Source organism: Pempheris klunzingeri, chromosome 16 (genome assembly GCF_042242105.1).
Source record: "Pempheris klunzingeri isolate RE-2024b chromosome 16, fPemKlu1.hap1, whole genome shotgun sequence".
NCBI classification, from domain to species: domain Eukaryota; kingdom Metazoa; phylum Chordata; class Actinopteri; order Acropomatiformes; family Pempheridae; genus Pempheris; species Pempheris klunzingeri.
In genome coordinates, this window is record NC_092027.1 from 8,110,833 (window position 1) to 8,127,972 (window position 17,140).

General features: G+C 41.9%; 1 protein-coding gene across 6 annotated transcripts in view; it reads right to left on the reverse strand.

Moving 5' to 3' along the window:
• rbms3 (RNA binding motif, single stranded interacting protein) overlaps window positions 1-17,140 on the reverse strand; it is a 265,275-nt gene that overhangs the window by 149,050 nt on the left and 99,085 nt on the right. Inside the window, exon 1 of one of the 6 annotated variants that reach the window (XM_070846040.1) lies at window positions 2,395-2,470. The exons of the other annotated variants lie outside the window; for them this stretch is intronic. Coding sequence (XP_070702141.1) covers window positions 2,395-2,457 — 63 coding nt within the window. The 5' untranslated portion in view covers window positions 2,458-2,470. Of the gene's footprint in view, window positions 1-2,394; window positions 2,471-17,140 lie in introns of those variants that run through there. 6 annotated transcript variants of the gene reach the window in all.

Genomic DNA, 17,140 nt, shown 5'->3' on the forward strand with positions numbered 1-17,140 from the left:
AGGCACTTTTAGTTCAATGTCACTGCAGTTATGAGAGTAGATGTTTTAGGGAGCGTTTGTTCTAAACATGGGACTGGAGTCAAGAGTACAAACTTTTCTACATTTTTTATTTTAAGTCAACATCTCACCAAGAGGACTCTCTGAAATTAGGGTTCATGAGGCTTCCAGCAGCATATAACAGTTTTAAATGATAGCAACTTCCTGTTTACTATTCATACTCTGAAAACCAATTTCAATACACTGTAAAACAGTTTGCACCTCCAGGGGTGTGATATTCTGATACAGTATTTCAATCCAAACTATTTTATAAATATCTCAATATGAACATCTTTTCTCGGTAAAATCTCTACCTTCCAAGATGTAGTCAAACTGTATTAGATATGCGATTCCCTCACTTTCTTGTTCTCTCTCTTTTTCCCCTCCCCTGCTCCTGTTATGTGTCTGTTGTGCTGTTAGTGTAGATTTATGGTATAGGAGTCAGGGCCCCCTGCTCACAGCCCATTTATATCTCTATTCCAGGGACACTGCACACAGCGACAGAAAGAGAGAGCCAGGGCCCTGTGGGCATGAGCGGAAAGAGAGAGGGGGAAAAGGGAGAGAAAGACTGGAAAAAAAGTGAGCGAGGATGGAAGAGGGAAAGAGACGGTGCACACTGCAGTAAAGTAAGTGAGTGATGGATGAAACAGAAAAGAAAAAAATGGTCAGGGAGAGAGGGGGACATGACTAAATACCACTACCAGCTCCAGTTAACCACATTAACCCTTTATCCTCCCCAGAGAGAACCTCAAGACCTCATGCCATGCCGTGAAAACACATCCACACAGTTAAACACGCACATACACACACCATTAGCCCTCCAATCCGCCCCACACGTTAGCAGCGGCTGCCGAAGCATGGCTGATTTGATGCGCTATTTTAAGCGTGTGTGCCATGCCAGCGTGTTGCCTCCCACTCCTCAAACAAAGAGCCGGGTTCCCTGGAGCGTGAAGAGGGAGTCACGTCCATCAATGGACGGCCAATTACCACGCTGAGCTAAGTGGAACTGATGGGCAGCCACTCGCTGTGCTGGACGCACACAAACTGTACACACGTCTATGTTTGGGCGCACATACGCCATGTGATGCCACAAAAACACCTTTTTCACACAGGCCAAAACAACCATGAACAATGCATCACCACCAGAGCTGTTTTAAGTCCGTAAGGCAACTCCAACTGCACTCTCAAGTCAAGTCCTGAAGTCCTGTAGGGCATGTCCATGTCAGGTCACAAGTCCTCGTGAGAAATTCACTCAGGTCTCTGAATGCTGACCATGAAAATAGCTCAACATGTGAAGAATTTGCTTTCCAAGCTCTTAATAGTGTTATTTACACTATTTAACTTATTTTGTGCATAGTTCTAATAACTAAATATGCATGCTATGTGATTATGAAAGACCTGTTGATATATTTATTCTTATTGTTCAGGATTTTTAACAGGTCAAAATGGAATTAAATTGTGCACCATCGTTTCAGGGTTAAGAAGTTAATCATCAACCACAACATCCCTGATTCAAATTGGCCTGCCTCTGTTGCATCTCACTCTCCCTCGTTTCCTGTCCTCTCTCTGCTCTTGCTTTCTGAGAAAAGTGTAACATTTTAAAGTTTGAAAGACTTGAATGTGTTTGTTGTTGGGAGTTAAATCCCACAAGTCTCAAGTTGCCATTTCTGTTCCTTTAGTCTAATTTAAGTCCATAACTTTGATCGGCAAACACAGACAAGTGGACAGAGACACACACAAATTCCACTTTACCCCATCCTCCAGCAGACTGCACCTAATACTGCACTGGTAGCTGTGGTTGCACAGACTAGCATGAAAAAAAAGAAAAAGAAAACTAGTCTCCAGTCACTCACGTTTTCATGCAGTGGCAGTAGTATAGAAGAATCTTAATCTCTTGAGTGCTTCATGGGAGTTATTCTGTCCTACTCAAAGTCAATGGAATGCGCACAGCTGCAGTTCAAGCCTCGACTTTGAGGCTGTCACCTTACGACCCCACCCTTCGCCTTCTCTTTTTCTTTTTCTTAAGTTCACTGTAGCTTGAATTATACACACAATACTTAACACACTGTGTGACACACACAAATGCACCAGCACAAACATGAGCCTCTACACAGAGTTGCTGTCAGCGCTGAAGGTTAATTGAAAGCCTCTCTCTCTTTCTCTGGCTTTCTTTCTTTGTTTTAGCCCTTCACTAATACACACCGCCCCCCTCCTCCTCCCTAGACTCCAGGCTTGGCTTGCATCCTGGGCTTTGGAATTCATGTGTCCCGCCCTATTGATTTGCTTTCATTTTTTAAGGTCAGAAGCTGAAATCTTACACAATGAGGCATGGAGGGTCAAAACCAGCCCATTACTTACAGTGTTGGGTGAGAAGACAGAGAAGTTATCCAAGGGGAGAGAAAAAGGCTGGAAGAGTCCCATGGGATGAAGAATGGAATGGGTGCTAAAGGTGCCATAGGAATGGTGACTGTTGGGTGGATGGTGGGATGAGCTGAGTAGGTTTAATGTCAGTTTCTTGAGGACTTATGGATTCAATGACGTTATTCTATTCATAGCAAAATGTATATAGGAGGGTCTTCTATTGTGCTCACAAAGTTTGTGTAGGATAGTGTAGGATAAACAAAATGGACAAGAACGGCCGAAAGAGCAGGCTCTTTAAATGCTTGTGTGTAGTTGCCTACATGTGAAGTGTATGCTTGTGGGTTGGGTACAGTATGTGAAACTGTGGGAGTAACACGCACACACACATTCCCTAAAAAAATGTTTTTCCCTTTTTTGTTTTAAATCAAATTCTCTCTTGGCTTCCTCTGGTCGCCCCAATGGAGGTTAATAACCAAGCTCGTTTCCCTTTTCCGGACGGCTCCGTGACTGCTGTTTACCCTCAGTCTGTCAGCCTGTATGATCCTGCTTCTCAAATATATAATAAATACAGGCCTTGTGTCAGAGTGACGAGGATTGAATACAGCACTTGACAAAGGGTATTTCAGCAAGCGACGGAAGGGAATGGAAGGTTGAGGGAAAGGGAGGGAGGGACAAAGAAAAAAGCAAGATAGAAAGAGTTAAAGAGAGAAATAGAGGAGAATGTGGGAGAATAGCTGGTTATGACACTTCAAAAACCTCCAGGTGGTAAATGAGAAAAACCCTCCATTCTCCCTCCTCCCTACCCAGCTGTGACATGCCGCTACAGAGGCTTACTGGGGATTTCAATTTGCCGCACTGTATTTTAGACGGGCAGAATGGTTTACACAGGCCCAATTTACCGAGCCAGCCGTGCAGGGGGGTTCACAGCCTCTGTGACATGCCAAGGAATGTTTATGAGTGTATTAACTTAGGATGATAAATCTAGCGTACGTTACATAGGCTGAGGGTACACAGCACTGTGCTGCATATTCACACACCCACACAACATAAATTTCTTGACCACGGCTAGCTGTCTGTCTCACTGAGAGTAGTATGTAGACCTGAGCCTACTACATGTATTGTTATGTACATTTTCACGCACTTATTGTAGATAAAACATCGTAACACTGTATGTAATATTCGTGCATTATGTGCACGTACGTGTGCTACTGCAACCTTGTTTATTCTGCACATGATTGCTACAAAAACCATGACTCTCCAAAATATCAACTTTTCATGAGCTAGCAGCCATGTTTCAGCTTTCAGGATGGTTTTGGGCAATGGGTTTTTAAGAGGCCGTTCTTTTTTAAATGACAGGTTAACATTTTAATTGAAAATGTGGTCTGTAAAAGAACATGTTTTGGGGAAAAAGCAATAGGCCTAATTGCAATGTTATTACAATTACAATAAACATCTCTGATCCATGTTTACGTGCGTGCAGATAGCACCTGGAAAGTTGTTTTTCCCTGTTTTCCAAGCTGATTATATCATTAGATTTACACAATGGTTGCCAAATAGAGAGGACAGCCATAGCAGTAATTGGAATGAAAGCAGGACTGTGGCTTCCCTGCCTTTCCCCCTTCCTCTGTGACTGGAGGAAAGGCGGCTGTGCACCACCGTAGTAATTGGCCCTGATTTATAGGAGGCCAGAGCAGTCAGCGAGAGCTAGCTCAACACTGGCAAGAGGCCAGACAGGGCCACGCTGTCAATATCAGTAAACCAACCCGACCCAGCCCAAAGCCCCTCGGCCAGGACACCACCACTCCAGATCAGCTGTCACCATGCAGGAGGGTGCATGTGTGTGAGTACATGTTCATGTGTAGTTCCTGTTCTGTGTGTTCCTGTGTTTATGCTTGCGTTGAGTGAGTCACTTGAGTCAGACACGCACACACAAGAAAACCTGCCACAAAAAATGACAGGCAGTCTTCTTAAATTGAAGAAAAAAGCCTCTCAGCTCATCCTCCATTAATTCATGCTGGCAAAGTCTCTGCAAAGACTCTTAAAGACAAGCAAAGTCCCAGAGGCATCCCTTCCAAACTGCCAGAACTAACAGCTAGCTCGGCGGTCTGCTGCATTCACAGCAGCCTCTAAGCACGAAAGGAACACAAATCCCCCATCCATCCTGGATAGCTGCCTCCAAACCTTTAGCCCTTAAACATGTGTTTTGAGAACCGCGGCTGCATCTCAATGTCAAGAGAAGAGGGAGGGACGCCGAAAGACAGAGGGAAGAGAGCTATTGCCCAGCCTCCTTTTGCCTCTCGGTTTTATGCCTCACACTTTCTCTCTTTGTCTATGCCTGTTGAGGTAAACCCATAGCCAGAGGAATGAATAGCAAATCATCTATAACTCACTTGGAAATGAAACGCTGGTGATTCTAAATGTATCCTAATAGGGGCGAGTGAGAGCCCTCTTCATGAGGGGGCATGGAGACAGTGCTGAAAGAAAAATGGGAACGAGAGAAAGAAAAGAGGAAAAGAGATGCAGTTACAGGTATTAAGGAGTTGAAGCAAAGGCGTAAGAGAACAGCCAAGCCTGAAAGCAAAGGTAAGGTAAAAGGTAAAAAAAAAAAAAAAGAAGCAAATATAAGAGAAATGACTGAAAGAGAAAAGTACAGGAGTCATTTTGACTGTCTCATTCTCTATGGGTTTCATCTACCCTGCGGCCTTTCTTCCTTCATAAAAACAAAAAGCCCTGGGATCTGGGACGGTGGTAAGCCAACACTGCTGTGGACAATGACGCAGGGGGCTAATTTTAAACATGCTGATTGGTCCATCTCCAGTGTTTCTTAAAGCTCTCTCTCTCTCTCTCTTGTCTTTCATATTGCTCACTGCCTTATTCTCCAACTTCCTTTCTTATTTCTTCTTCACACACACCCTCCCCTCACCAAAGTGGCTTGCTTTCTCTCTCCCCTTCTCTTTGGGGCAGATAAGAGCAGGATGTTGTCTTCCATGTCAGGACCCATGTGTCTTGATGCAGAGCCACAGAGTTAAAATAGGGGCCATATCTTTTCTAGGAGGAGAGATAGGATGCATACATATTATCTGACAGAGAGGACAAGAGCTATGGCGGTAAACAAGGCGTGCTTTATGTAGCATCACTGTTTAAAAACACTGAGTCATCTGTTTTAGCTGCTAGGCGGGTACATAATGGGAAAATAGCATTAGGTCTTGAATCCATCATTTCACTAGAAGAAGTCAATCGGAAATGATGCATTCATGTTAGTAAATAGTTGTAATATTAAAGCTTGATTGTAAAAACTGCTGTGTTATTACCTATTGCAAATCTGGCATCCAAAGATAGCACAGGGATGGAATTGAAATTACATTGCTTTTTAGGATGATTTTTTTTTTTTTGCTGTTTCATTTATTTACACTTTTGTAAGAATATAAATGGTGCTCTCATCTGGAAAAGTACGGTTGGATCAATAATTAGTCATGAATCATCACAGTTTAGAAGACTAAAAATAAATGTGCGCAAGAAACAACAATGCAAGCGTATGACCTAGAAAAGAGCTTTTTTCATTTCCCAATAAGGCTTTTATCTAGACAGAAGCATTACCAGGAGAAGTTGGAGGGAAAAGAGTGGAAGGCATCATATCATGATGTCGCTATGCTTCATGATATTATTAGAAATTGTCAATGAGATCTCTTACACACCCCCTTGGTTTCAAATTATGCACAAGCTGTGGGACTGATGAGGTGTACAACCTATTTAGCTCTCATGACCATGTGGTACGAAAAGGATGTCAGGAAGTTTGTCGTATCAGAAAAGTGTTGAATTGTAGAAGTTACATTTTAGAAATCATAATTCCTTATATTGTTTAACCCCCTTTTGTATCCCAATCATCACCTCTAACATCACTCCTCTGACCCACACTGTTCAGTGAAATCTACGCCGATCCATTACAATATGATAATATAAAGCATAAATAATACAAAGCATCTGTCTTTTAAGCCTTATCAAATCATTGGATGACATTTGATGAAGGTAACATACATGTGGGCTGAGGCATTTGAAATATAAAATGAAGATATAAGATGCCTTCTTTAATAGTTTTTCTCTTGAATTAAAATTGTTTAATTACAGTATAATAACAAATAGCCTTTTCCTGAAAACAATTTAAGAATCCATTTCTGAACATGTAACTTTGAGTTAGTAAATCTCTCAGTGAGGTCCTCCATCACTTCAGATTCTTGTTTAGTTTCTGAAAAGTGAGGAGGACCTGAGACACACACAGATTTTCCGCTATCAGATACAACGATGCACATCGCATTTACAGAGGAGGTCGGTCACCAAGCCCACACAAAAATCGACATAAGGACACTGTGGGCTTCTATGTTTATACCACTCGTCTGACAATCATAAACTTGGTTGTCTGTGGACATTAACAGTCACTGGTGTTTAGGTGACATAACCGGGGCTGAGGGGTGTTTGTGGATAGCAATTACGATGATTTGGCTGCGAGTGCGGTGACCGCTACAAAGGGACCCGTAAAAAAAGAGCAGAGAGCGAGCCGTGGGCAGAGCCAAAGTGAAACTCAATGGACATAAATATTTGGGCTGATTTGTCATCATTACAGCCAGCTGGGGCTGTTTGCAAGCTAGCCGGTGTGGGAGTGGAGACTGCGGGATGGATGGAGCGAGGAAGTGGGAGGACAGAGACACTCATTTAAAGACAGAGCAACTAGGGACAGCGGATGATAGAGAGAGTGGAAAAAAAGAGAAAGAGAATGCTCTGAACTTTGGTCTCCAAATGAACCTGAGCTGGCACCTGTGGTCTCAAAACTGATCCACTGATATACTGTGGCTATGATCCATGGACAAATAATGGTTACAAATTGGTCTCCACAGCAGACATGTCGGCAAATGGAAATTTATGAATAATCAATTAATCATTTAGTCTATAAAATGTCTGGAAGTAGTGAAAAATCCACGCATTTTCACATTTCACATTTTTCCAGTGCCCAAGGTTATATTCAAATCAATTACTTTGTCTAACCAACAGTCAAAAACCAGTCAAAAAAAAAAGAAAAATCCTCACTTTTAAGGACTGAACAACCAAATGTTAGAGATGTTGTGAAAAGCAAATGTGGTCATTGTCTGGACTTACTGAAGCAGTCAATTCAATGACATAACCGACATATGTGGATAAATGTGTTTTGCTACATCATTTGGCAGACCCCTATCCCACTGTTGTACCATAATGTATTTCATGCCTTTGAGCATCATGCTGTCTGAAAAGCTCTTCCTCACCAGAGCTCCAGATCCAAGGGATGCTCAGTGTAAAGCTCCATTTCTGTATAAAACAACACCAGATATTAGAAAGACAGACCTCCCCACACAGTCTCCGTCTCTAATTGGGCACATTCTTCAGGAGTCAATTATGTTTTTCACAGGAAGTGTAAGCACAAACAGAGGACTGTGAAAGATGTGGAGAGGGAGGAGAGAGCGGAGCTAGCTCTTTTTCAGCGTGACCTGTCTCTCACTGAGACAAATGTCTACCAATCCAGTCACGCACATGGGCTGGCACCCTGCCCTGAAATGTTCTCATAGGCTGCATAAAAGGAAAGAGAAAGAGAGAGGGAGACTGCATAACAAACACACAACGGTGACTCTCTTCCCCTCTTTGACTCTCCCTCAAAAATACATCTGAAGTCTCCTCTCAAATGCAGCCCATCTTGCATTTTAGTTCTAGGTCCTATCGCCTTTGTTCATCAGTATAGGAGGACATACTTGTTGAGTGACTGACCGCCTGACCAGTTGATGAGAGTTATTGGTGAAGTGTGGAGAATGCCAGAGGAGAGAGAGAAAGAGAGAGAGACAGGGGACAGATTGATAGAGAGGAAGCTTGAGCTGTCCCAGAATGCCATTTGTTACGCCGTTCTCCAGACAAACACATTTACGTCTCCTCTTCCAGAAGGTCAACTGTGCTCAAATTCATAAATAAGGCCGTAATTGGAGCAGGAGCGGCAAAGAGGCTAAAAGATCCCCAACAGCGTAGCGCATGAGTTACTGCCTGACCTCAGTGTGTGTTTGAGTGCGTGCCCATAGCCATATGTTAAAGCTACTACGTAATGTTGTAATGCATTACTGAGTGATGTTAACATTGCTTTTACAACAAGCTCATACACACAATGCTTTTATGCATTAAAAACAGGTACTGCTCAGTATATGCTATAACACACCAACACAACCAGCAGTCGTTACACAGTGCGTGTGTCTATAGAGGCTTTGCCTTGTGAATTGACAGAAAAGGGCTGAAAACTGGCAGAGTTTATTGGAGATGTGGTTTGATCTTCGTCAGACATCAAATCACAACATAGCAACATCTTTATAGTATACTACACATAGGCTGCAACAACAAATTAAAAGTGATGCTTAATCACAATCATCTGAGACACTTATCACACTGATAACTGATAAAAACACTCTCAAAAAGACACAATATATGTCGAAATCTGTAGAATACAAATGAAGATGGAATAGAAATGAAAATGAAATAGACGAAACAATCTATAAATAAAATATTTGATGGGCAAAATAAGACATAAGACAAGACATTATGACAATTGCCAATTCAAATCTCATAACAAAACTGGAATCTTCTTTCTAACCTTGTAGAAAAACAATGCACAAAGACATGAATATTTTAAAAGTCTTCTAATGAGGGCAAGGACAACAGAATCAATTACCATTGAGAAAATAATAAGAAAAAAACAGTCCAATAATAGTCTAGTAGTCTAATAGTGTTTTTTTTTTTTTCCCCTATTTTCATTTGTTTCCTGTTGATGTTGACATATATTGTTTGCCTCATTGTAAGGTTGTTTTCATCAGTTATTGATGCAGTAATTTTCTCAGGTGTTTGAGATTAGGCTCTCCATTCGATTTGTTGTTGCAGCCTGTGGCTTTAGTATTAAGGTGTTGTTTCATATTGTGAATCTGATGCCAAACAAAGGTCTAATAAAGTCAGTAGCTGATAATGTGCAGGAATTCAACCTATTCTTTCACACTATGTACCTGTCTATTGGGTGTTCATTGGACTACACATAGTTCAATGCTTTGTGTATTGGGTCTTCATTATTCTGCATCTTGTTGCGTGTACATAATATATGTTAATGTCTTCTATGCATGTTCAGAAATTCAGTTCCTATATATTTTTCTTTGACACTGTATATGCGTGTTTCCTTGTGTATCACAAATTCATTGGCACAGTCACACTTACACAGGTGGATTAAAACACAAACAGAACAAACAGATAATGTAAAGCAAAATGGCATGGAGACAAAATGCAGAAACAATATACCTGGTGACTGCATATGTGAACACAATTGTACAAAGACTAAAAGATAAACATCCACACAAATGCAGATATGTATAGAAGTATGCACAGGAGGGAACATGCATCCTCTTCCCCTTGAATATTCATTTTCTTTAACATGCAAAGTAGTTGCACTGGGTCTGGAATGTCACTTTTGGCCCCCAAGGAATATATTCACTGAAGCGTCTCTGACAATTGCCAGACTAAATACTGGCACTAAACGCCAGCCGCTGTTGTGGCAGGAAGGCTTGAGACAGCCATAAGATATCAGCTAGGGACTGGAGAATGGCCGGTTTGTGGGAGTTTATAGGGTTATTTTATGACTTACATCTGAAAAATATTTCCAGGGATTTTGCTCAGGGATCTTAACCAACCGAGTTGTGTTCTCTCTGTAATAAAGCAACAGAAATCAGGTGTACGAGCAGTAGCAGGAGGGAGGTGATGTTGCAGGTGTTTAAATGCTTAAAAAATGAACAAATCTGTAGAATGTTTCAATGATTCAATTTGACCCATATTCTTTATTTTTATTGCTCAAATGTTTTGGATGTAGAGAATTTAAATGAGGCTCACAGTAGCTCAGGTATCCAGCTATTTGTCTATACGATCAGTGTAAAAAAAAAAAACAACAACTACTGTGTGAAAAATATAACGGCTTTGAAATACATTATCCAGCCATTCTCTAATTGCGAGATGAGCTGTAAATGAGATTTTGATGGATGTGAACTTCTGGATGAGTTTGGGAAAAGGTCATGCAGCAGCAGGCAATCAAACCAACAAGAAAGTTAAAAAAAAAAAAAATAGGGAAAAAATGAATTAAAAAAAATAATCTTGTATCTTCACCATGATTGAAAATGACTATTGTGTCCAAATAATTGGAGTACAAATTATACAGTTTACAGTGAAGATATAAAGCTACATGAGCACCTGGAAACACAATATAGAAGCAGGATTAGATAACAGGATTTCAAATCATCTGTAATTCACATCAGCTCGTAAAGTTGGGACATCATACCACTATGCTGTATTTGTGAGGTAATAAAATTTAAGTGGTCATCAGTCACTGACAAATAGCAGTAAATTAAATGACTACACCGAGCTGCACCATTAAAAAAAAGCCACTGCAAGCCTGTCATGTCCAATATCACAACTGTACCTCTGGTATTTTCACTGGAGATACGTTTTTTGAAACTTTACATGCTGGCTAGGACCACCTTACTGCACCATAGTATTCATCTATGTGAGGCTAGAGTGCCTGAGGCACCCACCTTTGTGGCGTGGTTTTCAGAGGCTCTAACCTCTGATTTGGCACACAGCTTACTTCTGATATATGCATTCCTACCTGCAGGCATTTTGTTGTGAAGTTCCTTAGCTGTAGCCCTGTATGAGATCTAATTTGTCACATTACTTGCTGCAAGTTTATACGTTGAAGTGTGCCGATGTTGTACTTCAGGCACTGACTCGTCATCTTTAGTAAACAAGTGTGCTTTGTCAAAGCGCTAAATGGCATTTTAACTCATAATTCCGTTCAGTTCACCATTATAAATCAAGCACCGTGTTGTGGCAAGGGATAAAAAGATTCCTCATCGCCTAGGTAGCCTGTATTATCCACATATTGTACTGTCTTCACTGTAAACTACCACTACCGCACTGTGGACCATCTTGCCCCTCTGTTTTCCATCTCTCTAACCCTCTATAACTGAATCCATCCCCGGCTAGTCCTCTATCCATCCTCTCTTCACCTTCTCCAATCCCTTCAGTCAGCTCTCATCTATCCCCAAATCCATCCCAATCCTCATCTGGCTGCTCGTCCTCCATTTCTCCTTCCTGCTCGCCCCCCCCCCTCTTCTTTCTCTTACAAGCCTCTCTCCTCCTCCTCTCCACCCCCTTTCTCCTCCCTGTCTAACAGCCATTGGGGAGTTTTTACATAGTGTTGAGCAGAGTTTAGTAGGCCAAAGAAGATGCTGTGCCAGATCCTGCAAAGTGTGTTAAGCAACTATCCCCCTAGAAGGAATATCAGCATTACTCAACACAAAAACCCCTGTATCTGGCCGCCTCCACGGGCCTAAGCTCGCACGCTGCAAGGCTGCCGTGAGTAGTAGATGGTGGAGCTATGCAGGGGATTGTTTTACTCAGGGTCAATGTGAGAACAATACCGCATTGTAACATCTTAGGAATCACCACTTGCTTTTCTGCCGCTGTGCACTCGGTATGTCATATCGCATGTGTCAAGAAAAGTAAAGGAAACGTAAGCTCAACTGTAAGCTCTTATTTTTTTGATTTCCCTGTACATCAGTCTATTCAGATTTTATTTTTAACATAGGTGCTAACAGTATTTCTGTTGGTTTGGCATATTGGCACGACTGCTGAGTTAGGGACCCTTCAGAAGCGCCTCTCCAAGTGATTTAAAGGAAGAGAGTCAGCCTCTTCTGGGCAGACCATCCCAAGCTGTCAATCCCATGACTTACTGGAAACCAAAGGGGAATGATCTGGGCTTCCCAGCTCTCACAAGCAAGTTCAATCAGTGCGGGTGTGGAGCTTTATCCAAAAGTGTCACAATCGCGTGATAAATAAAGTGAGCACTGTCGGGCAGCCAGCTCGAACGGGAGATGTAAGAAATAAGACGGTAGGGAGGGAGGGAGAGAGAGGAAAGTAGAAAAAAAGTGGTAACAGAGAGGGGAAGATGGATAGGGATGCAGACGTCTGCCAGAGGAGAAGAGGTGCGGTGTCGGAGTTGTCCGGACCTTGGTAGTGTGATTTATTCATGAGATAAGTCACCATGGCTGTGGAACAGGTGAGTGTAATGGTGTAATGTTTCCCCTTTGCCTGACTGCTTGCCTCAGTGACTCTGGCCTGCTGTGCTCTCATCGGGCTGCTGGAAGAGTTTAATGCAAGCAACACTTGGACACGGTGAGGGATCACAGCCAGTATATATAAACACAGGCCATCTGGGTTCAAGCAGGTTAGAACAAAATCCACAGTGATGCTATCAGTCCTCCTATATCTTCAAAGGTAAGTGAGGTTATTAATTCTTTCCACTCTATGGTAGGTTTACAGTGAGAAAAGTCAAGGTTTACGGTTCATTCATAATTGTTTCTGTCTGGCTTCAATGGGAACGTAAGAGAAAAGAAAGAAGGTTTCTCGCAACACCGTGTTGTTCATTTCTCCGTCTTTTCTCATCTACTGTATCTATTCATAAAGCTTCTCAAGAGTCTAATTTAGCATCACAGTGCAGGCTAAATGACCATACATTTCAGGAAAGATGTGCAATTGTCCCATATCAGAAATCCTATTGCAAGCCACTTTGTGAATCAAAGCCAGGGATTATGATTCTTTCCTCTGTGAATTGCTCAAGCGCTTTCATAAGGCTCCCTTACTGAGATGCTCTCTCTCTCTCTCAATACAACTTCCTGAAAACACAGTAGCAGTCACACTAAATTCTTTTTTTTCCTCCTCCTTTAGCAAATTCAAGAGGCTATTTGGATTTTTTTTTTAAACTATATTTTCTTTTTATGATGTCAACCTTGAGTCTAACACACACGTTTGCGAGCAATTGAAAAATAGTTACTGGAACATAGAGCTTATACTCTGGAATCCTCTTAGCTAATGAATCTGACGATTGGCTTTTATTTCATTTCAAATTTAAATCTCGCATGACGAAAATGATCCCAATTCATTTTATTCGCTACCAAAAAGCTCTTACAGCTCTCCTTCAAGGTAAAATAACAACTGAGTTTCTGCATTCTTTTCTGTACTCTGTTTTTCCTGCCCGACATAATATTTTCATAAGCCAAGGCAAATTGTGAGGAGACATCAAAGAAGAAAACCAGTGGTGGTCTGGCCTATTGTACTTGCTAAAAGGTTTCTAAACTATTTATTTACCCTCCAATGGAGACTTTTCATGAGATGATAGCAGTGGACTGTTATTGTTGTGGTGTGTGGCCCTTCATTCTCTGACTGAATGTGTGGGGCTGGGCTCAGAGAGAACAGCGCTTGCTCCATTGTACCCCTGCACAGATTACCACATGAACAGGAAGCTCCACGGCTCAGTCGTCCGACAGCAGCAGACCACCTCTTAAATACCCAAGACAGCAGAGTCATTGAGGGACTGAAAATGAAGGGGACTGCCCACAACCATGGATGGGCTATTACCATCACAATGATCCTCATGCTGTTTTATTCTTTTTTTTTTTTAATTTGAGAGACCAAGCAGATTACAAAGAGGTGAGGCTTGCCACACACAGAAAAAAAGTCGCCTGGTCGGGGCGGCATTCCTTCATTTTTGGTTAAGAAAGAAAGTGATGAAAATGTATAATTAATTAGTTACAGGCTGCTTCAAGTCCTACAAGGGGCCCAATTTATCTTGCTACAATCCCATCAGCCCCTGCATATTTTAAGACACATTTCGAGGCTCACTGGTCTGTTAAAGGGCTACTTCGGATTATTTGAAATGGGGTTTTGTGAGCCATTTACACATAATTAGTCTTTTACATACATAGTATGTTACTTAAAGTAGACTGCAGTAAACAAGCCCCCAGTTTTGAGAACAGGCAGGAGTCATGGTACACACACTAAGCAATGTACTGCTGTGGACGGGGTCAGCAGAAAAATTTAGTTTAGATACCTAAAAAAAAAGCTGCAGCTAAAATAATCAACATCAGTTTAAGTGTACACAATATTTAGAATATTTTCACCGCTGTCAGTAAGCACCTTTCCCAGAAAATTGACAAAAACAGTAGTTTTACCTCACAGAACATGGGAGTTGTTAGTCTACCGCTGCTGCTGGTTGAGGTAAGTAAAGTCATCTTTAAGGAAAGCAGGCAAAATAAAAGACGATTAATAGACAGTTTTGTGTGCGGTGAAGGCTACAGCTGGATGACAAATGTAGAAGTGACTACAGATAATGGGATGGAGTCACAATTTCGAAAAAGTAAACTGACTGATAAGGAAACAGCAAACTGCAGTTCCATCACTCTGGTCAACAGCTCTCCAGACTTGTGTAATGTCTTTGAGAAAACGTTAAGACCTCTGATCATTGTGGTTTGGGAGCAGCACAGAATACCAAAAAGACACCATGAGTCCAGTCAAAAAGAAATTAAGCAGCTCACGAAAACCATGCAGCAGCTGTTTCTGACACTGAGGGGTGTGAATTTTTAGACTTCAGCACTTCTAAGTGAGTCTATTTTTACTTCCAACAACTAAATTTAGAGAACAGATTCAGCCAAAACTTTGATTAACAGACAGTCAGTCTGCTCACTGGCACATAAAACTGTATTAGTTAACCTCTTATCCTTTTTGGAAACTGCAGATGGTTTGGTATCTTTAAGATTCTATGGCCATTATGTGCTGTCGACATCCCAGATGCTTTAAATCCACACTTCATATAGAGTGCAACATGAAGGTCTTACCCAGAGCACATCTGGACATCTATCGTATATGGATATACAAAATAGTTCACAGTAATTCATGTATATACAGTTTATTTATATTTATGCTATGATTAACTTTTCAATTATCACTTGACAACAATGTTGCCTCTTTGACATATTGCTGCTATAGGAAGGCCTGCAACAGCGTCCAATAAAGCATCTTAGTTGCACGTGGCTGAGACTGTGGAAATTGCTGGTTTGTCAAACCAAGAGAGAGAAGTACAACGTTCAAGGGAGAAGAGAGGAGAGAAAAGAAAAAGAAGACAAACTGAAGGCCATCATTTCTGTGCAATTTCTGGATTCCTGCCTGAGCTCCCTATTAGGTGTCATTGTATATGTGTTTTTCAGACGGGGAGGTGCAGTGATAAACGAGCAAAGCCGTGCTATTGTGTGAGCATTAAACTGTTTCTGCCCAGTGGTTTTTCAGAAACAAGGGAGCAACAGAGAAGAAAACACTGAATCTAATGCCGGCTAAAGGGCACTTCAGCTATTCCAGTGACAAACAGGACCATGGCTAATGTATATTACCAAACGAAGATTGAACCAGCCATTTCTGAGTACAAGCGAGCGGGCAAGTCGGCAGTCAGGATCTCTATTTAAAGACATCTGAGAGACCAACATTCTCTTCTCGCCTCGTTCCCCTCAGCAAAACAATAAATAACTAAATCACAACACACTTAAAAGCCCCGCCGTGCCACAATATCCACATATATCCTTCTCTCCATAGTCCCACTCCTCTCTTAACTGCTCTAAATTATTTCAATTCTGCGAGAGAAAAAAGTAATTCATATAAAGTAATCAGTCTTGGCTCCCTCTTTCTCCCTGCGACAGACTTATTTGACAACTCTGCTACATTAAACAGCCCACTGGTGAAAAGAGAGAGTGAAAAAAATAAAAGGAATGCGTCCAATTATTCATGCATAATGATAGCTCTGTTATCCAGTAAGGGAGGGGCTCCCGCACAAAGCAGTTCCCCTTCTCTGTCTAATACATCTTAAGTACTGACAATCGCCAGGAGTCACATTTGACAGGCACCTAATTTCGCAACATTGCCGTCATTCCTCACGAGCCACGGCCCATTGGCGGCGTCTCAGAGACTTGCAGTATTTATGATGAGGTGATGGTCCCGGGGAACATTAACTCGGTGTTCCCCAAAAAAAGCAGGCACATTAGCCGGCCTTGGCCAACGCTATCATGGGGTCATGTTTCAGGCACTGGAGCTGGCAGGAGCCCTAAATGGAGAGTTAACAAGCAGGATTCCCCCCCACCCCAATATATGGCTGTGAAGACCTTCTATAAAGACATGAGCTCAAGGTTCACAGCACCTCATTGCCTTAGCTACTACCAAGCAATAAATTCTACAGCAAGAATGAATTGGTTGACCTTGAGGGTAGTCAGTGTTGCAAGTTGCAATCTAATACCATACATTATCCTATCCGTCTCTCCTTTTTCTCTTATTGTCGTGTGTGTGTTCTCGGAGAGATGCTGCATATATCCAGTTTGTAGGTTGAAAATAATTAAAATCGCCTCAAAAACTAAACAGTATCAGTGTTGCAGGTTATCTGTGCTTGAATTGCAATAGCATTGGCGCAGCACACAGACAGCTTACGCCTCCACAAATGCAGCTGTAGTGCTCAGGTGGCTTGGCCTTCTCTCTTGCCCTCCGTCACTGCTCCTAGTCGATAGGCTCCTCTTAATAATTCATGGCCTGTAAGAATCGGCGTGCCCTAATTGGTGGGCCGGGTTAATACTCTCAGCACTGCTGGGACCAAAAGCAAAAGCAGCAGCGTTTTTTTTTTTCCTTTTCTTTTTTTTTTTGCCCCAAACACAACAAGAAAGAAAATGGACTTGTCTCTCTTCGGTTTCAAGTTAAAAGGCCCCTCCTGAAATCCAAGAAGCACCTTGAAGCACACCGGCTCATGCATGCGGGAGCAAACAGTGCATGCAGTCGAATGCCTTTT